Source organism: Malania oleifera, chromosome 11 (genome assembly GCF_029873635.1).
Source record: "Malania oleifera isolate guangnan ecotype guangnan chromosome 11, ASM2987363v1, whole genome shotgun sequence".
Taxonomy (NCBI): Eukaryota; Viridiplantae; Streptophyta; class Magnoliopsida; order Santalales; family Ximeniaceae; genus Malania; species Malania oleifera.
Window position 1 is genome coordinate 53977071 of NC_080427.1, and position 20472 is coordinate 53997542.

The 20472-nt window shown below is 38.0% G+C and overlaps 1 protein-coding gene across 1 annotated transcript in view; it reads left to right on the plus strand.

Moving 5' to 3' along the window:
* The first annotated feature begins 274 nt into the window (after positions 1-274).
* Positions 275-20472, plus strand: part of LOC131167549 (DExH-box ATP-dependent RNA helicase DExH17) — a 29851-nt gene continuing 9653 nt past the window's right edge. The window contains exons 1-5 of the mRNA XM_058126351.1: positions 275-2498; positions 2753-2835; positions 2942-3051; positions 7451-7648; positions 8833-8972. Coding sequence (XP_057982334.1) covers positions 310-2498; positions 2753-2835; positions 2942-3051; positions 7451-7648; positions 8833-8972 — 2720 coding nt within the window. The 5' untranslated portion in view covers positions 275-309. The remainder of the gene's footprint in view (positions 2499-2752; positions 2836-2941; positions 3052-7450; positions 7649-8832; positions 8973-20472) is intronic.

Below are 20472 nucleotides of genomic sequence, written 5' to 3' on the forward strand. Positions count from 1 at the left end.
ACTCGGTTTGGTTCAAGTCATCTCAGCTCAGCTGGATCGCCGATTTAAGCTGGTTTTTGTTTAGCCAATATGCCTCCTTTTTTAACTGCTCAACCAGATCAGGAGAGCAACCGGTTCTTGGTCCAACTCGTTGGGCAAATTGGTCCAACCCGGTTTTGAAATTGCTCTCTCTTATTCTTCGACGATTGCCAAACAAGCCTTTTTAAAGCAACTTCAAACTCGTGCGAGCAACAAGAAGCATGGCGCATGTCTTACCCATTTTGTCGTCAGTTCATTTTCTCATCAACCAACTTAACTGTCGCAACGAATATGACGGCTCCACTAGGCAATCTATTTCGCATCGACCCAAAGAAAAGTTTCAAAGCTTACGTAGAAACGTGTGCTTCTGTTTTGAAAACTTTGTCCCGCCAAGGCTCGGTCGCCGAAGGAATTGTCCTTCATGGGAATTTCATCAAAATGGGTGTTTCATCAGAGAGATGTATAGCAATTAAGCTGCTGATAATGTACCTAAATGAAAGAAAATCTATGGAAGTTGATCAAATCCTAAAGGGGTTTAATGGTTTCGATCTTGTCGTGTCTAATTGCTTGATGTCCGCCAATGTGAAATGGGGAAATCTGGATGATGCGCGCCGCCTGTTCGATGAAATGCCTGTGAGAAACGAGGTCTCGTGGACTGTGCTGATTTCAGGTTTCATGAAATACGGAAGAGTGGGAGAGTCTATGTGGTACTTCGAGAGGAACCCTTTTCAGAATGTGGTTTCTTGGACTGCAGCAATTACCGGGTTTGTGCAAAATGGTTTGAATTATGAAGCGCTGAAGCTTTTTTTGAAGCTACTTGAATCTGGGGTCGTGCCCAATGAAGTTACCTTTACTGCTGTTGTCAGAGCTTGTGCAAAACTGGGTGATTTTGAAGTTGGGATGAGTGTCTTGGGTTTGATTATTAAATTTGGCTTTGAGCACAATTTATCGATTTCTAATTCTTTCATTACATTTAACCTGAGGATGGGTGAAATTGATTTGGCTAGGAGAACATTTGATAATATGGGAAATAGAGATGTTGTTTCTTGGACTGCAATCCTAGATATGCATGTTGCGACAGGGAACTTGAAAGAAGCTCGTCGAATCTTTGATGAGATACCCGAAAGAAATGAAATTACTTGGAGTGCTATGATTTCAAGGTACTGTCAAAGTGGTTATGCTGAAGAGGCAGTGAAGCTTTTCTGTCTCATGATTCAAGATGGGATTAAGCCAAATATCTCTTGTTTCTCTAGTCTTCTTAGTGCATTGGCTAGCCTTAGAGCTTTGCGACAAGGTATGAGTATCCATGGTCGTGTTATGAAAATTGGATTTGAGAGAGATGTCTTTGTTGGGAGCTCTCTGATTGATTTGTACTGTAAATGTGGAAAAACAGGAGATGGACGCCTGGTGTTTGACTTTATTTTGGAGAAGAATGTTGTTCTATGGAATTCTATGGTTAGTGGATACAGTCTGAATGGCCAATTAGCAGAAGCTAGGGAGTTATTTGAACAGATACCCAAGAGAAATAATGTCTCTTGGAACACTATCATTGCCGGTTATGTAGAAAATGAACAACATGACGAAGTTCTTGAAGTATTCCATGAGATGCTCTTGTCAGGAGAAACACCAAATAAATCCACTTTCTCAAGCGTCCTTTGTGCTTGTGCAAGCATAGCCTCATTAGAGAGAGGCAAAATCCTCCATGCTAAAATTATTAAACATCAGATTCAATGTGATGTCTTTGTAGGCACTGCACTTGCTGATATGTATGCAAAATCTGGGGATATTGAGAGCTCTACACGAATTTTCAGTAGAATGCCAGAGAAGAATGAGATCTCTTGGACCGTGATGATTCAGGGGCTTGCAGAAAATGGTTTTGCTGAACAATCTCTTAGTTTATTCGAAGAAATGGAAAGAACTTCATCTGTTGTTCCTAATGAGCTGATGCTTTTAGCAGTTCTGTTTGCTTGTTCTCATTGTGGGTTAGTTAATAAAGGATTAGGGTACTTTAATTCAATGGAAAGGGTTTATGGTGTAAAGCCAAAGGGCAGGCATTACACCTGCATAGTAGATTTGCTGTCTAGATCAGGGCGCCTCTCTGAAGCAGAAGAATTTATTAAAAATATGCCATTCCAACCTGAAGTCAACGCATGGGCAGCTCTGCTGAGTGGTTGTAAAACATATAAAAATTTGGAAATAGCAGAAAGAACTGCTAGGAAGCTCTGGGATTTGGCAGAGAAGAACTCTGCTGGTTATGTTTTATTATCCAATATTTATGCTTTGGCTGGGAAATGGTTTGATGTTTTAAATACAAGGAAATTAATGAGGGAGAAAGGATTGAAGAAGAATGGTGGCTGCAGTTGGATTGAGTTGAGGAATCATGTCCATTCTTTTTATTCTGAAGATGGAACCCACTCCCAGTCAACTGAGATTTGCAGAATTTTGGAAATAATAAGGTTTGAAATGCTGGTTTTTGAGGAGTCCTAATTATTCATGATTACACCCTGACAAGTACAATCCAAAGGAGTTGGATTCCATAATTCTCGGGAATTGATGCTTTAGTGAATGTGGAGTTGACAAGCATTAAAGCTGAAGTATGGTGTGGAGACCTCTATAAGGTAGAATATAAATGAAGCCTTAAGGCTGCAGAGGTAAAGAAATGTGATACTTTTTATGGAACTTAGTTATTAATTATTTCTTCAGAGTTGACTCTATTTTTATTAATTTTTGACAGTCACCAGATGTTCTTTACACAGAAATTGCTGTCAAAAGTTGTATGGAAGTTGATGAAAGACAAGGCTGTGATGCTTGCACAAGGTACAACCTTTGGACTTGCAACACCTTTTGAGGTCCCGCCTATTCTAGCATAAGATATTGTGGACTCACATTCTTGTTATAAAAAAAGTATGTATACCTGTTACAGGAGGTTTTCTCTTACTAAAGACTTACAAGTATGTCTGCTTTCTTTTCCCCTGCTTTGCTTTAGAAAGGACAGAGACATTTCCCAACCAGAAAGCAAAGTTCCCACTGATGGTATACTCGGTTTAAGCGAGCTCTAATATAACATATTAGGAATAAAATCCAGTTAGAGGAAACCAATCCGAGGACCCTGTAAGTGATCCATGTGCAACTCTCTTTCCTATAATTTTGAAAACCCATCTCTTTCCAAGCTTGATTTATGTACTTATTAATGAACTGACAGTCAAGAGCCTTATGGGTTTTGTCCTATCTAACAAACGATTTCACGATCTTTAGGATATTGATAGTTGTTGCATGGAAATGTAGCCTCAGGATATGGGATTTGGCTTAGAAGGCTGATATATGGGCTTTCAAATGTTCTTCCATGACATAGTAGAGAGGGTGCAGGGATGTCACGTTAGCAAAGGCAAGGCACTTTATTGGCTATTCATTGTTTGATAGAAAATGTGAAAACGTTGTATTTTCTCCTTAATGGTTTGATGTTATATTTAAATGTGGTTATGATGTGACTCTCTTGCATGGCATACTAGGTAATGGATAATGATGGAGATAAAAGCAACCACCAATCAGAGCATACACTTGTCATTAAATGGAAAAGGAGACTTCGAGCATAGGAGGCTTAGCGCAAGGAAAAAGATGAGCATGGTAGTCTTCTTGGTCTTCATAGCTGCGACTTGTGTGAGGCAACGTCATGCTTTAGGAAGTCAAAGAGTTATCACTGGGGATTTAAAATTCCCAGACCCCTTTCGCACTTCCTCTCAAGAACAACCAACTCAAAAGGAGCTTATGGCAGCATAGCCCCTACCCCTGCCCAGGAGCTTAGTCAGCAGGAGGCGGACTAGCAGCAGCAAGTTGAGGAGTGATTCCCACCCAACTTCTCCATATATATACAATGCAGAACACCCAATGCTCCAACCCCGTATCAGAGGTCCAATCAGCTGGAGAGGCAATTTCCATTAGTTGAATCTGCAAGCTTCTGGTCTGAGACTTTTAACCTTGGGTCAAGATTCACCCATATGTATATGTATGCATATATACCGGACAGTATTCTATTGCTGTAGATATTCTTTTCTGATGAATGATGCGAACTACTTTTCAATTGCCAAGTACTTTTTTTTTTCACCTTATATTTTCTTTGACTGCATTTGGCATTTGGTACTAGGCTTTAGGCCTTTTAAGAATTCCATACTACATGCCCTTGTGTAATTTTGGGATTTGAAATAACTGATGGGTTATTTGGTGTTACTCTTGGTCCTAAGACTACTCTCTTGGGCATGGATCATCTTCCAAATGTGGTTAATTAGGTTAAGCAAGACTAATAACCTAATCATTGAATTGAAAATAGCTGTCATAGAGATTGCTTCTTGGATTAAATGATGGACTTTACACATTTGTTAAGAGTAATCAATTGCATTTATTAAGAACTTCCTTAACCTGTTTGATATTGGGAGTAGACCCAAAATATCCACTCTACTAGGCGACAGGCAAAGGGCTAGCAGCAGGTGTCAGGGCTATTGTTGGCAAGTGAGGTGCTGGTGTGCCATTGGCACTTGTTAACTTCTTTACAAGGTTGGTTGCACCTGTTATTTGTCAACCCTCCACGAGTGTTCTGTACAAAAGCTCTACCCTTGTGATTACCACAAATATCTTTATGAATCTTGGAGGACAAAGCAGTCCTCATCGTGGTTGAAGTGAAGGAAGCTTCGTGTGTATATTGCCTATGTAGCACGTCTCCTCATCATGACTCAATAGTTGCCCTTCATGTTCTTTGTGTTTTTATTTTATTTTACTTATTTATTTATTTATTTTTATTTTTTATTTTTCAAAAAAACGCTAACTTTATTGATATGCTCTCATTTTTTACGGAAGAATACCGTAGTTACAAGACAAATATTGAAATATTACAGATAAAGAAATTAAAGTCCTCTAAAAAACAACACCAACAACTAACCAAAACGCGATTATGAATTCAAACAATGCTAAATAAGAAACAAATTTAAACAGACCTATCAAAATAAAATAAAATAAAATAAAATAATCTAAACCTATCAAACAAAAATCAAGAGGTTGAACTAATGACGAAAGGAAGTGAGATCCAACTTATCTATCTAAACGATACCTTTCAGAGAACGTGTAAAAGATGTTGTTCTTCGTAAATGACATTATTTCTCATTTCTCCTTTTCTAATGGGAAAATCAGTTGCACTATTGCCTTTCTAACTCTGCCACGAGATCCTCCCAAAAATCCCAAAGATACCACAAGGTACATCTACCTTTTTGAAGTCAATCAACAACAAAGAATCATCAAGCGATTGTTGGCATATCTAGCTTGAACTACTCTTTACTTGGGCAACCTATGACATTGCCTCCTCAATAGTCTAGTTTGGGATTACTTCCAATGTCACCTATGATGGAGGTCAATTAAATGTGGATGTGGCCAAGATTGAAAGAGCATCCACCTCGGCATTTTCCACCCTAGGGATACGAAGAATCTCAAACTTGTGGAACTTAGAGCCGACTTCCTTGGCTTTTGGAAAGTACCCTTTTTATGGTGAGACTTGTGTCTTCAATTTTTCCTCAAATTAGATTTTGTACTACTAGGAGCCACTATAAACTCTCATACTCAGCTTTGATGTTAAATGCATTGAATGTTGCAGTCCATGTTGTCCTAATTTGGAGAAGTCTAAAGATAACAAACTTCATTGTCATCTCTTGTTGAGGAGCCATTAACTTGAAGGGCCCAACTTTTGCTCTTGATAAACTCAAATCCCTTGGTGGTATTGGTGTTGTACCAGTAAACACGAAACTCACTTTTTATTGGATGGGTAAACACGGAGAATATGGAAGATTGCTAAAACAAACAAATCTCACAAACCAAAAATCCATGAAAGCGCAAGAAAGCAAACTAGCCAATCCTCAACATTTCATGACTTTAAGGTTAAGTCATTCCAAAGCATTGGTGAACAAACATGAAACAAAAACGAAGCACTCAAAAATTTTGTAAAATCCTAATGCTAAAAACCCAGTAAAATATAATGAAGGGCAAATACTATTTCACCTAAATCTACTTCATCCAAAATATTTGAAACAAAAAAGAGAAAAGAAAATAAGCTAGCAAAATGCACTAACCTTTTAGGTGAAGTTTACAAAGGAATTGAAAAACTTGCATACGAAGGTCTCCAAAGTTTTTGTTCAAACTTCACAAGCAAATCACAAAAAATTTCTCGATAAATCATTCGTTTAGAGAAGGGAACAAAGTGACAGATGTCTTGGCTCGACAAGATGCTATGGGGAGGAATAGTTTGTTTACAAATAATAGTCAACTCCCTAGAGTTAGCAATAATTTGTATAAATTGGAGAAGATGTGTACGGCTTATATGAGGTATGTTTAGCTAATTTTTTTTTGGTTTTAGCTTATGCTTTATGTGTTAGGAACCTGTGAGGATCCAGATCAAAGTGACACCAAGAATTTTAACGTGGTTCGGTCAATAACGACTTACGTCTACGGAGCACACACCAAAATTCACTAACTTGTCGAAAATATTACAATTCTCTCTCTCTCTCTCTCTCTCTCTCTTCTTCCCTTCTTGCTCTCTGCTCTCTCTGAGCTACTCTACACACACCTGTGCTATCTCTGCACTTTTGTGCTATATAATACATCTTCCACAGCCCTCCTTTTATAGACTTTAAATGTAAATTACAATTAAAATAAAACCAATCAAATTAATCATAATTGAAAGTTTATAATGAAAAGATTAATAGAGAATAAATTCCACGCGTTTTCTGACTCAGCAACGCATCATCTCCTGGCTGTTTTCTGGTTCCATCTTTAACATTAAGTTGTTTATCTTTTGTTTTATTTTGTTGCGTGAGGTTTGTTTTGTAGGTCATGTTTTGTTTTGTTTTATTTTGTTTGGTCTTGTAACCTGGTTTTTGACTGGATGTTGGTGTTATTCTTTGGGAGGTTTTGTTGTGATCTCCCATTGATTGTCTTGTAACCATGATATTCTTTCGTCAAAAGTGAGAGATTATTAATAAATAAATAGAGGTGCCGCACTTCTTTAAAAAAAAAAAAAATCACAAAAAATTTCTTACCCTATTATTTGAAAACATAAATTTTAGGACATGAATTTTAAATTTCTATAAATTTAAATAAAATATAATATAAAATTATATTAAATTTTTATTTTAAATTTACATAATTTTAAATTTAAGTTTCGAAATTTTCCAAACATTGCCTTGGGGAATGTAAAAGGGAGGAAAGGCAATGGTCACCGCACTTGTTGCCTTTGGCCATTATGCTATTATACTATCTCGTTAGGAGAAAATATTAGAATAAAATAAAAAATTGAAAGGAGAACTCAAAAGAAATCAGAGATAAATTTGATTTCAATTTTGTTGATTTCATTCGTACTACATTAGTACTTAATCCTGTAATTGTGGGAACACTTTAGGGCATAAAAGTAAATATGCCGCCCTCTCCGTGGCTCCCAGCCAGACCGCTCCGTACTCGCAACTACTGTCCGCGACGGACAGAGTTCTCCCGCCAAAGGAGCTGCACAATCCCGTCTATATATCATCCCCGACCCATTTCAAAATTTCGTTCATCTGCGAACGCTCTCTATCGCAGCCACGACGATCGCAACAGGAAGGTCTCTCTCTCTCTCTCTCTCTCTCTCTCTCTCTCTCTCGTTTTTGATTTGTTCGATCGGCTCAAATTCTAACGAGTTTAAGTCTATCTATGATTTTCATTGTTAGAGGCTGCTTGTGAATTTATTTATTTGTCTATTTTTCCGATGAACTACGCAACAGATCAGCGAATGCCGTTTTTTTTTTTCTATAGTTTCAATTATTGTGGTGATATCACGGAACTTGAGCTCGAGTGATGATTATGCATGTCATTGTCATTGTTTACTGCGGATAAATTATTCGTTGAACTCATAAACTCTTGTAAAGCAATTCGAAAATAGCGTTTTAGATTTACAGAAGTTTCTGCGACTGGCTCTGTCTGCATTGTTGAAATTTGATTCGAATTACAAGATTTGGCATTCTAAGCGTTTAGAAGGACGTCTGCATTTTTATTTGCTTGACCTTTGGTCAGATTTGGAAGGTCTTAAGCGATATTGTTGATAATTTTGTTCAGCGGCAGTGCAGAAATGATTGTTATTTAGGTGGATTCAGCATCATTCTTTGGACGGTGGCATTTTTGTTTTAGTTTGTGATATTATTTCGAGAATGTTCTTTGAGTTGGATTGTTGCGCATTGTACTGCTTCTTTGCCTGTTTCGTTCTCATTGGCGTTGTCTATTAAGCATTCTCGCATTTTCGTCTTTTCGGAATTGAAAGTGTATTAATTTTAGCTGTTCAGAGCAAGAAAGTTCCTTGCAAACTTTTGGTTCTATGAGCGGTGTGCAACTTTGTATGGATTGGCACAATTAAGATTTAGGAGTTTTTTGGTGGTAAATATTTAAAATTTTGAGTTGACTCATTTGTACAGCATGACAATATAATGACGGAAATGCTACCTGTTTGGAAGGATTCGCCTTTCCTCTTTTAAAAAATATTTTCTATAGATTTTGAGCTATTTTGTTTATGTGAGCTAATAGATGCTTTTTCCAAACTTCTTCATGAGGTTTTCCCCCCTTTTGTTCATTGTTATTCTTATGTATTTTAAACTATTAAATTGAAATCATTTCTGGATCATAGAGGCATCTGATCCATCAAATTTCCACCTTAATCAATGGCAGTGTTTGGCCTGTGTAATTGTGTAATGAAGCAGATGATTCTCATGTTTCATAAGTTATCCACTCACGTATTTTCTCTTCAACTTTATGTAGGCAAAAAAGGAGCTTGTTATATCAGACACCGGCTTTTTGCTTCCATTTGTATGCTCAGAAATTTGCACTATCATGGATACTTATTCTCTAAAGTCTGTTTCAGATTTGCCTACACATTTCCGTTCAACCTTTAGCTTCAGGTATTACTATGATTATGATTTTATCGATTTTGATACAGGATTTTTTAGATTTTCAGTCATGTATCAGGCATAACTATATGTATACATATTTATCTTTGACCTTATTTTAACTGGGACTGCAGAGGTCGTTCATTTTCTTGAAAATATAACCTAAATTGAATTGTCTTCCGGTTTCAATAGGAACAGTTTGGTGTTTGACCTTAACTTCAACCAGGCGAAACAATCCATACATGTTAGGAGTTTTAAATTATTATGGGTGTGTACTAGAAAATATCTTGGCCATATAAGGATGGTTTAGGCTTTAAGTGTGTGAAATGCTTTTTGTAGGACAAAACTATGAGGTCTAATGTGATAGAATCAAAGAGGAGCAAAAGATTGGGAAAAGAAAAAGCTTTCATTGAATCATTAGGGTTCTACAAGAGATAAAGATGACTTATATAGCCTACAAGAATCAAAGGAAAAAAGACTATTCTACCTTGATATAATGCAAATAATTATTCTCACTAAAATCCCCCCTCAAACTCACAATGTGGTAGCAAGAAGCATCGAGAGTTTGTTAACTAAAGAACAAAAGTGTTGGACGGTGTAGGACTTTGTAAAGAAGTTAGCAACCTGCATGGAGGAGGGAACAAAGGGCAAAGTAATAGTCCCTTGCTGAAGGTGGTGTCTGGTGACATGACAATCAATTTCCATGTGTTTGGTTCGTTCATGAAATACCGAATTCCTTGCAATCTGGATATCACTCCTATTGTCACAACACAGAGGAGTAGGAGCAGATTATATAACACTCATATCAGCCAACAACCAACGTAACCACACAATCTCAGTAGTGGTAGACTCCATCGCATGATATTCAGCCTTAGCGGAAGAGCGCGAAACAACTGCTTGTTTCTTGCTTTTCCAAGAAATGAGGGAGTCACCTAAAAATATGCAAAAGCCGATAGTGGATTTTCGATCAATAGGATCAGTAGCCCAATCTGCATTAGAGTAGGCACAAAGCTTCAACGATGAGGTCGAAGAGAATAAAAGACTTTGATAAAGAGTCCCTCGAAGATATCGCAAGATGTGAAAAATAGCTGACCAATGCATAGATGTAGGTAAAGCAACAAACTGACTCACGATGTGGAGAGCATAAGCAATATCTGGGCGAGTAATAATCAGATAGTTCAAACTACCAACAATAGTACTATACAAGGTGGGATCAGGTAGGGGAATACCATCAATGGGAGTGTAGCGGGCATTAACCTCAAGAGGAGTATCAACAGTTCGACTATCAGTGAGATAAGTGCGGTCAAGAATATATGCAATATACTTCGATTGGGAGAGCAAGTAACCTTTGGGGGAGTAGGCTACTTCAATTCCCAAGAAATAGCGGAGTGGCCTCAAATCCTTTATGTCAAACTCCTGAGCCAACATCTTTTTCAAGTCCACAACATCATCAACATCATCACCCGTAATAATCATATCATCAACCTACAAAGAAGGAATGATACGGCTAGCAGAAGTACGCTTAACAAATAAAGCCGCATCGTGAGCACTGGAGGAGAAGCCAAGAGAAGTGACAACCATCAAAAACTTCTCAAACCAAGCTCGAGGGGCTTGTTTAAGACCATATAAAACCTTCTTGAGCTTGCAAACCTCACTTGGGTTATGAGAGACACCAAGCGGAGGTATCATGTAAACTTCCTCCTTCAGATCCCCATTCAAGAAGGCATTTTTAACATCCATGTGACAACTTGCTATTTAACTGGGTTTTTTTTTTTTTTAATATACTATAACATTTAACATGCTCTGATACCATATTGGATTAAACCCAATCATCAACCTAAGCAGCGAGAAGCGGAAATCAAATAAACATAACCATATATAATTATATACAATACCAGAGTGTTAACATGTTTTCCAAAATTTACATATATGACTGTTTCCCCAAAATACCCTCAACTGGCTAGGGCTATACAAAATACTCCCAAAAATACTCACTCTACTGTTAGGGCAATACTGAGGCCCTTCTATCTGCGAGCCTGATCTGCTCGCCTACCTGGATCACCTGAAAAATAATTCAATATTGGGATGAGCCAAAGTTCAGTAAGACGAAATATGCTATTGCTAGTGTGTGATAGATGAGTTATAATATTATGAAAATCTGTTTCTATAAAATCATGTATAATTGGATCTGTAAATACAGTACAAGTAATAGAAACCACCACCATTTCCATGTTGCTTAACATATCAATATTTTAGGTTACTATTTAAAATACTTCTAATGTATATAAGTATATTCTTTGTCTCTGTAAATCTGTATATACATAATAATCACTGAAAACTTCTCTGTGGATAACTGTGTGTCATGATTTAACCCCTCATGACAGGGTTGTGCGGCTCGTAGGCGGGATCCACCCTGACTGGCCGACCAGGGTAAACTACTATACTCCCTCGGTCTGATCTGCTCTCCTCAACCCATATCTAATGGGGAGCCTATCCACGTTAAAGCACTATACGATCGACCTACTGCCACGTATTATCTGAATAGGTGGTTGCACTCTGTAAACTGTATGTAGCTACGGTACCGTGCTTTGCTGTATGATCCAACATGTTCTGATACTATATAGTATATTTCTATATACAACTAATTGTTTTACCATGATTCTGTAATAACTGTATTAACCATGACACTGTAATAAACTGTAACTGTATCATCTGTATTTTTGAACTGAACTGTAATCTGTAAGTCATGGTACTAAAAACTGTATAATCATGGTATTCTGTGATTACTATAAAACATAACCACTGGCTGTTTATTTTGTAAAACACATCCTGAAAATACTGTAAAATATGTTTCTTTACTATACCCATATTCTCAAGCCACACAGTAATTTTAAATATATTATACATAAATGATAAACTGTATAAATTTCTATTGTGAATAATTATCTGATAAAAACGTATAGTTTATACTAAAACATAGTAAAATTGCCTAATATAGCATATTTTCCTTACCTGATTTCTGCTAAAACTCTCATACTGTAACGGGTCCTACACCCACAGGGTTTTTCACTCAATACCCTGAAAATCATAAATTTCAGAACAAAACATTACTATTTCTACGTCTATTACATTTCTCACAACTGCTAGAAATCCAAATTTCGAATAAAAGACCTTATCCTGGATTTGGGATGAATTCCAACTTTGTCCCACCGATGATCTGCTCCGACAGACTTGAAGAGAACTCCTCCAGGAGTGTCGTGGTGGCCTCAGATCGTCGATCCGGCGACTGACGGGCAGAAATTGAAGAGAGAAGAGGGAGGAGCCATAGGGGTAGAGAGAGAGAGAGACTCCGGCAAAATTTTGCGATTAAAATCAATTTAGGGCTATTTATACTGCGGGCTTCGTCGACGAGCCACATCATCTTGTCGACGAGTCCTTTAGTAATTTCGTCGACGAATCTTACCCTTCGTCGACGAAATTCAGAGTAGCCCAAATTCTTCTCTCGGTATCTTCTCGTCAATGAGTCGTAGCTTCGTTGACGAGGTCCCTTTATGCACTTGTTGACGAACTCCCTATGTTCGTCGACGAGGTCCCCTTATGCACTCGTCGACGAACTTCCTGTGTTCATCGACGAGGTCTTGTGGAAAATCTTTCGGGTTATTCCATCTAAAATGCAATGTCGTCGACGAAATCGGCTACCTCCTTCTGTTACTGTTTCTATTTCTCTCCCTCGTTATTATTTAAATACTATTATTTTTCGGGTCACTACAATCCAACTAAGAAATAGCCTACTGACGAACATAAGCTACAACAATAAGAGCACGAACAATTGTCATCTTGGCAATCGGAGCAAAAGTCTCCTCATAATCCATACCATACTCTTGGGTAAAACCCTTAGCAACCAAACGAGCTTTGTATCGCTCAATAGAACCATTTGGCTTTGTTTTGATTTTGTAAACCGAACGAGAACAAATCGATTTCTTACCAGGAGGGAGTGACACCAATTCCCAAGTATGAGTTTTATGCAACACAGAAATTTCCTTGGCCATAACCTATTGCCAAAGAGGATCACAAGCAACCTCCTTATACTAGGTCGGCTCACAAAGTGGGTGAATATCTGCTAAAAAGGAAGTGAAAGAACTAGAATAACAAGAATAAGCAAAATCTGGTAACTGAATGGACTTACGAGCACGCTTGGGATAGCGAGACTGATGAGAATCCACAACCACAGGAGATTCTTGAGGGACTGCAAGAGGGGCATCATCATCACCGCCATTTGCATTGTTATCACCACCACCATCACCACCATTTTCATCATCAGAGAAAGGGTCAATACGAATAAGGTCTGGCTGCGCCATATGAGGAGAGCTAGTAGGAATGGTAAAGAAAGGAATGTGTTCAAGGAAGACAACATGACGAGAGACATATATTTTCTAAGTAACAAGATCAAAACACCTATAACCCCTCTGTCCATCTCCATAACCAAGGAAGACACACATGGCAGAATGTGGCGATAATTTAGTATGCTCAACAGTGGGACGAAGGACAAAACATACGCAATCAAAGACTTTTAGAAAGGAGTAATTAGGGAGGGACCCATATAATTTTTCCCAAGGGGAGAGACCAGAATTGTGGGATGTGGGGATTCTATTAATCAAGTGTAACGTTGTAAGGACCGCTTCCCCCAAAAATTCACTAGGAACCTCATCAAATAAGAGAAAAGAGTGAGTTGTTTCAACAATACGGTGATGTTTTCTTTTGACAACACCATTTTGTTGAGGAGTATCAGTGCAAGAAAATTGATGAACAATACCATCAGAGATGAGCAACTCAGAAAGTGCCTTAGAAGTATACTCCCCACCCAATTAGGAACACAAATACTTAACGACAGTAGAGTGTTGAGTACGAACAAATGATCGGAAGGCAATATAGATATGGATGAAATCAGATCGACGTTTCATTAAATAAACCTAACAATACCAAGTATAATTATCGATAAAAGAAAAATAGTATTTAGACCTCCCTTTTGTGTCAACAGGGGCAAGACCCCACACATCAGAGTGAATTAAATCAAAAGGTGCAACGAACTTAGACATGCTGTGATTAAAGGTAATGCACAAAACTTTGCCAATTTGCAACCACAACGATAAGAAATATCATGCATCTATAAGTCACCCAAAACACCGCTAGATACCAAAAATTTTAAACGAGAGGCCGACACATGACCAAGTCTAGAATGCCACAAATGAAAAATAGAAGATGAGGAATCCAAGCAGAATGAGGAGAGGTGTACTCTCGATGCTACCACATGATCAGGAACACGCAGCTCATCCAAAACATACATGCCACCCTCTTTACGGCCTATCCCAATTAGCTTCCTTGATTGAGGATCCTGCGCATGACAGGAAGTAGAGGAAAAATGAACAGAACAACTAGCATCACACAATTGACCAACTGAGACAAGACTCATGATTAGTTTAGGAATGCAATAAACATCTGAATGTGAGAAATTATGAGTACGAATGAAACCAACACCCTTTAAAGCCATAGGAGTGCCATCGGCAATTAGCACATAATTTGAAGAAAATGATGGATTTATAGACGCAAATGAAGAGAAGCTAGGGGACATATGATGAGATGCACTTGAATCTAAAACCCACAAAGAAAAGGATATACCTGAGGGAGTAGACGATGACAAACTTACTGCAGATGGAGTGGACATGGCATATGGTTATGAAGCAAGAAACTGTTGGAACTGTTCTGCAAGGGCACTCATGTGAGGATCAAATGAGGAATCATTTCCTGAGTTATCCGATGAAGGGGCAACAACTGTTGTATTAGACTGGTGACCTCCTGGTCGCCACTGCTGGCGCATTGTACCCCCTGAACGCTACGATGACTTTGCTCCATTTCGCCATGGCTGTGAAGTTTGAGTCTTATTCAACAATTTTGGACATTGAGCCTTCCAATGTCCCTTCTCCTTATATAAGTTGTACTCATTGTTTGGGCGAGGCGAAGATCGGTTTCGACTGAAGGAAGGTGGTTTAGGAGGAACAGCCAAAATAGATGCAGATGAGAGATATGTTCCCTTTCCAGTATGAGATTTGAGATGAGTCTCCTCTGCCAACAACTCACTGACCACCGAATCAACTGAAGGCAGTGGAACGCGATGTAAAATTGATCCACGAATGCCCTCGAAATCATCACGGAGAGCCATCAGAAATTGGACCAATCACTGCTATTCCCTATGGGCAATATATGGAGCAAACTTCTGTAATTCCACAGATTCTGTGAGAGCCAATTGATCCCAAAGATCAGTTATAGCTGAATAAAAATCTTGAACACTCCTATCCTCTTGTTCAAGTGCTTGAATATCCCTCTCCAATTGATACTGAACAGCAAAGTTAAACCGAACATACAATCTTGCCAAATGGTCCCAAACCTCCTTAGCAGTTTCATATTTTGCCAATTGAATCCCAATGCGACTATCAACAAAATTGTTGATCCATGTAATAACTTTAGAGTTATGAGTATCCTACGCATCCAATAAGTCCTCATATTTATAAACCCCCCCCCCCCCCCCCAACAACAGGTTTACGAGCCAAACCCAAGACATAACTCCACATCTTCTTACCCTTTAAGAATTTTTTCATCACATAACTTCAATAAGAATAATTTTTACCTTCCAATCACGCACTAATAGATTGTAGAGAATAATCCCGTTCACTAGCCATGACGAACAATAACAAATATACCTAAGATATAAGAAACAAATTAATCTAAGAATGGCAAGAGCGAAACCAAACCTGCCAATATCAAGCCAAGTGAGAATTCAACAAATCACGAGTCAAACTCAAATCAAAAGCAAACCACGCCCAAATTCGCCAACAGCCAGAATCCACTAGAAAACCAAAATCGAATCGTTGGACACCAATAATTTTTTTTTTTTTTTTGGGGCTTCGCCCCGAACCCCAAGCAGGGGTGCATTTCCCCCTACAACCCCCAACCAATTTGTTGTGCTGGGCACCCCACTTGTGCTGGGCACCCCACTTGTGCCAAACACCAATACTACAACTATTGTTATTGAATATATAAGAAATTAAAGAATGCATAAACTAATAATAAAATAGTAAAAAGAACAAGACAAGAAATTAACAAGGTTCGGTATAGAATTACCTACCTCCTTGGGCGCCGATGATCAATATACTACTTCTTGACAAAGTACAACTTTTAGGTGTGTTTTACAAATGAAGAGTTGAACTCTTTATATAGCTTTAACCTCAAGTCCAAAAAACACTTCTCTCCAATATGGGACAAATGATATAAAAAATTCAAAACAACCTTTTATACTAATGTGAAACTATTCTACCAATGTGGGACAAAAAACAACAAATCTCCACCTTGAGATTAAATTCAACAAAATTTTTAGTCACCAACATTTTCTGGAGTTCCACATCATCGGCGCCTTCCAAAAATATTCAGACTTGCAGGATATTGATCAAGTCCAAACAATGTTTGAACTTGATTGTTGTCACAATCTTGGTCAACATATTTGCGGGATTTTCAGTTGTAGCAATCTTCTGAAGAAGTATTTTGCCTCCATCAATAATATCCCGCATAAAATGAAACCGAACGTCGATGTGCTTCGTCCTTGCATGGTAGACTTGGTTCTTTGCCTAATGAATAGCACTTTGGCTATCACAGAATACAACAATGTGCTTCTGAATGACTCCCAAATTTTCATGTAAACCCTGGAACCAAATAGCTTCCTTAACAGCCTCTGAAGTTGCCATGTACTCTGCTTCTGTTGTAAACAAGGCAATGGTAGACTGTAAGATAGACCTCCAACTCACTGGATCATTAGCAAATGTAAAAACATATCCAGTAGTTGATTGATGTTTATCCAAATCACCTGCAAAATCAGAATCCACATATCCAACAACACGTTGATCAATAGTATTATTTTTCTCAAATACTATAGCAACATCAATCGTCTTCATAATATATCTCAAAATCCATTTCACAGCTTGCCAATGTCCTTTACCCGGACATGCATATACCTGCTCACCATACTAACAGCTTATGAAATATCAGGTCTAGTACAAACCATTGCATACATCAAACTACCAACAACACTTGCATAAGGAACCCGTGATATATACTTACGTTTCTCATCTGATTTAGGAGATAAAGCCGCACTAAGTTTGAAATGAGGAGCAAGAGGAGTGCTTACTGGTTTTGACTACTCAGACATGCCAAAACTCTGTGCTACCTTCTTCAAATACTTTTTCTGAGACAAACTAACTTTTCCTCTCATTCTGTCTCTAGGAATCTCCATGCCAAGTATCTTCTTTGCTTCACCAAGATCTTTCATCTCAAACTCTTGATTTACCTGACTTTTCAACTTGTTGATTTCTTCCCTATTCTTTGAAGCTATCAACATATCATCAACATACAAGAGTAAATATATAAAAGATCCATTTTGTAGTTTGCGAAAATAAACACAATGATCATGTTTATTTCTGATGTTCTTCTGACCCATCATAAATTGATGAAATCGTTTGTACCACTGTCTTGGAGACTGTTTTAAACCATACAACGATTTACCCAGTTTACATACCCAATTTTCTTTTCCAGCAACCTGAAATTCATCTGGCTGAGTTATATAGATTTCCTCTTCCAAGTCACCATGTAAAAATGCAGTTTTTACATCGAGCTGAACTAGTTCCAGATCAAATTGTGCTACCAAAGCCAACAAAATTCGAATGGAAGAATGTTTAACAACTGGAGAAAATACCTCATTATAATCAATGCCTTCCTTCTGTGCGTAGCCTTTAGCTACCAATCTAGCTTTGAAGCGAACATTATTTGCATTTGGAAATCCTTCTTTCTTTACATAAACCCATTTGCAACCAATTGCTTTCTTACCATTGGGAAGCTGGGCTAGCTCCCAAGTTTGATTCTGATGAAGAGACTACATTTCTTCATCCATCGCTCTTTTCCACTTGTTTGATTCAGAGTTCCTTATTGCTTCTTTGAAAGTGTAAGGAACATTATCATCCACAACTGGAAGTGCATAGGCTACCATATCAGTATATCGAGCAGGTTTTCGAATTTCTCGTCTTGGCTTCTGAGAAACAATTGATTCTTGTTGCCGTGAAGATTCTCGAATTGAAATCTCCTCTTCTTGTACACTATTCCCCATCGTAACTGGAGAGTTACCTTGTGTAGTCTCATTTCTCACTGGGTTTCCCAAAATTATCTCAACCTCCGCCTGTTGTTGAGTACCACTGGTCTTCTCTTTAACTCGTGACTCCTTGCGTATTGTTTTCTTCATCATCGCAAGTTCATCAAAAGTCACATCCCTGCTTAAAATTATTTTTTTCGTCTCTAGACACCAAATACGGTATCCTTTGACTCCTGCACTTATCCCCAAGAATATTGCTTTAGATCCAACTTAGATTCTTTAACATGATAATAAGTCATAGTACCAAATACATGTAAAGAATCATAATCACTAGCAGGCTTTCCATACCATACCTCATAGGGTGTTTTTCTCCTATTACAGATGATGGTAGACGATTGATGAGATGACACGCATATCTAACAGCCTCAGCCCAAAACCTTTTGTCTAACCTAGCATTAGACAACATACATCGAACTTTCTCCAGCAATGTTCGATTCATGCGCTCTGCCACCCCATTCTGCTGTGGTGTATCTCGAACTGTGAAGTGTCGAGCAATACCTTCATCCCGACATACCTTTTTAAACGGGTCACTCGTGTATTCACCACCATTATCTGATCTGAGCTATTTAATCTTTCTGCCACTTTGAGTTTCAACTAATTTTTTCCACTTAAGGAAAATATCACACACTTCATTTTTATGCTTCATAGAATACAACCAAACTCTTCTAGAAAAATCATCAATAAAAGTGACAAAATAATGCATACCACCCAACGAAGCCGTTTTTGTGGGCTCTCTTACATCTGTATGGATGTAGTCTAAAATACCTTCAGTCTGATGGGTTGTCATGCCAAATTTCACTCTAGTTTGTTTTCCCAGAATACAATGCTCACAAAATTAAAGTTTGCACATCTTTGCACCCTTTAACAAACCTCGCTTAGCAAATTGTTGCAAAGATTTTTCTCCTGCATGTGCTAATCCCATTTGGCATAACCTGGTTGTATCTGAACCTGCATCTTTCTTAGAAACAATAGCTGCTGAGCCAATAACTGTACTACCTTGTAAATAATACAAGTTATTTTTCCTTATTTGTTTCATCACCATCAGCGCACCTGATTTAATCTTTAAGGTTTCATCTTTCAAAGTGATAGTGAACCCTTTAGATTCTAAGGCACCCAATAAAATCAGATTCTTCTTTAGGCTTGGAACATACCTAACATCAGTCAAGATCTTAATAGTTCCATCTTGACATTTCAATTGTATTGATCCTATTCCAGTTGTTTTACAAGTATTATCATTTCCCATAAAAACAACCCCACCATCTAATTCTTCAAAATTAGAAAACCATTCCCTATTAGGACACATGTGATAGGAACAACTAGAATCCAAAATCCACTCACCAAAATAATGTGACGAAGATGTTCCAACAAGAGAAAAATCTGACTCACTTTCATGATCATTGGCTATATTAGCATTAGAATGTGCTTTGCCCTTATTCTTCTGCTGTAATTTAGGGCAATCTTTCTTCCAATGCCCTCTCTCACGACAAAAGGCGCATTCATCTTTAGCAGGTCTCCCACGAGATTTACTCCTCCTATGAGATTTACTCTTCCTTCTAGGTATACGACTCTGAGAACGTCCCCTTATTGTTAGTGCTTCTGCTGTTTCCTTATGGACCCTCTGATCCTTCTTTCTGCATTCAGTACTAATCAATGTAGTACAAACAGCATCATAAGTAACTTTATCTTTCCCATACAATAAAGTGGTGGTCAAATGTTTATACTTATCAGGGAGAGAATTTAGTAACAATATGACTTTATCCTCATCTGTCACCTATTCATCCAAATTTAACAAATCGGCCAAAATTTTATTGAAAACATTTATGTGGTCATTAATCGAAATACCTGGTTGATACTGGAAGCATAACAATTTCTTTTTCAAATAGAGCTGATTTTCTAGACTCTTTGTCATAAATGTATCTTCCAATGTCTTCCACAATTTCTTTGCAGATGTCTCCCTCATAATACAATATTTCTGATTTTTGGCAAGACACAGACGAATCGTACCACATGTCTGACGATTGATCTTTTCCTAATCTCTGTCACTCATATCTACTGGTTTATCATCCAAAGCAATATCTAGTTCTTGCTGATACAAGATGCCCATCACCTCACATTGCCACATACCAAAATTATTGGTACCATCAAATTTCTCCACCTCAAACCGAGCATTAGTTATCGTCTTCGATGATGATGTCAAAGCCGAAGGGGTTGGAGTTCGTGTGGACAGAGTTTCTTCTACTGCTGCACTAGTTTTTGCCATCTTCT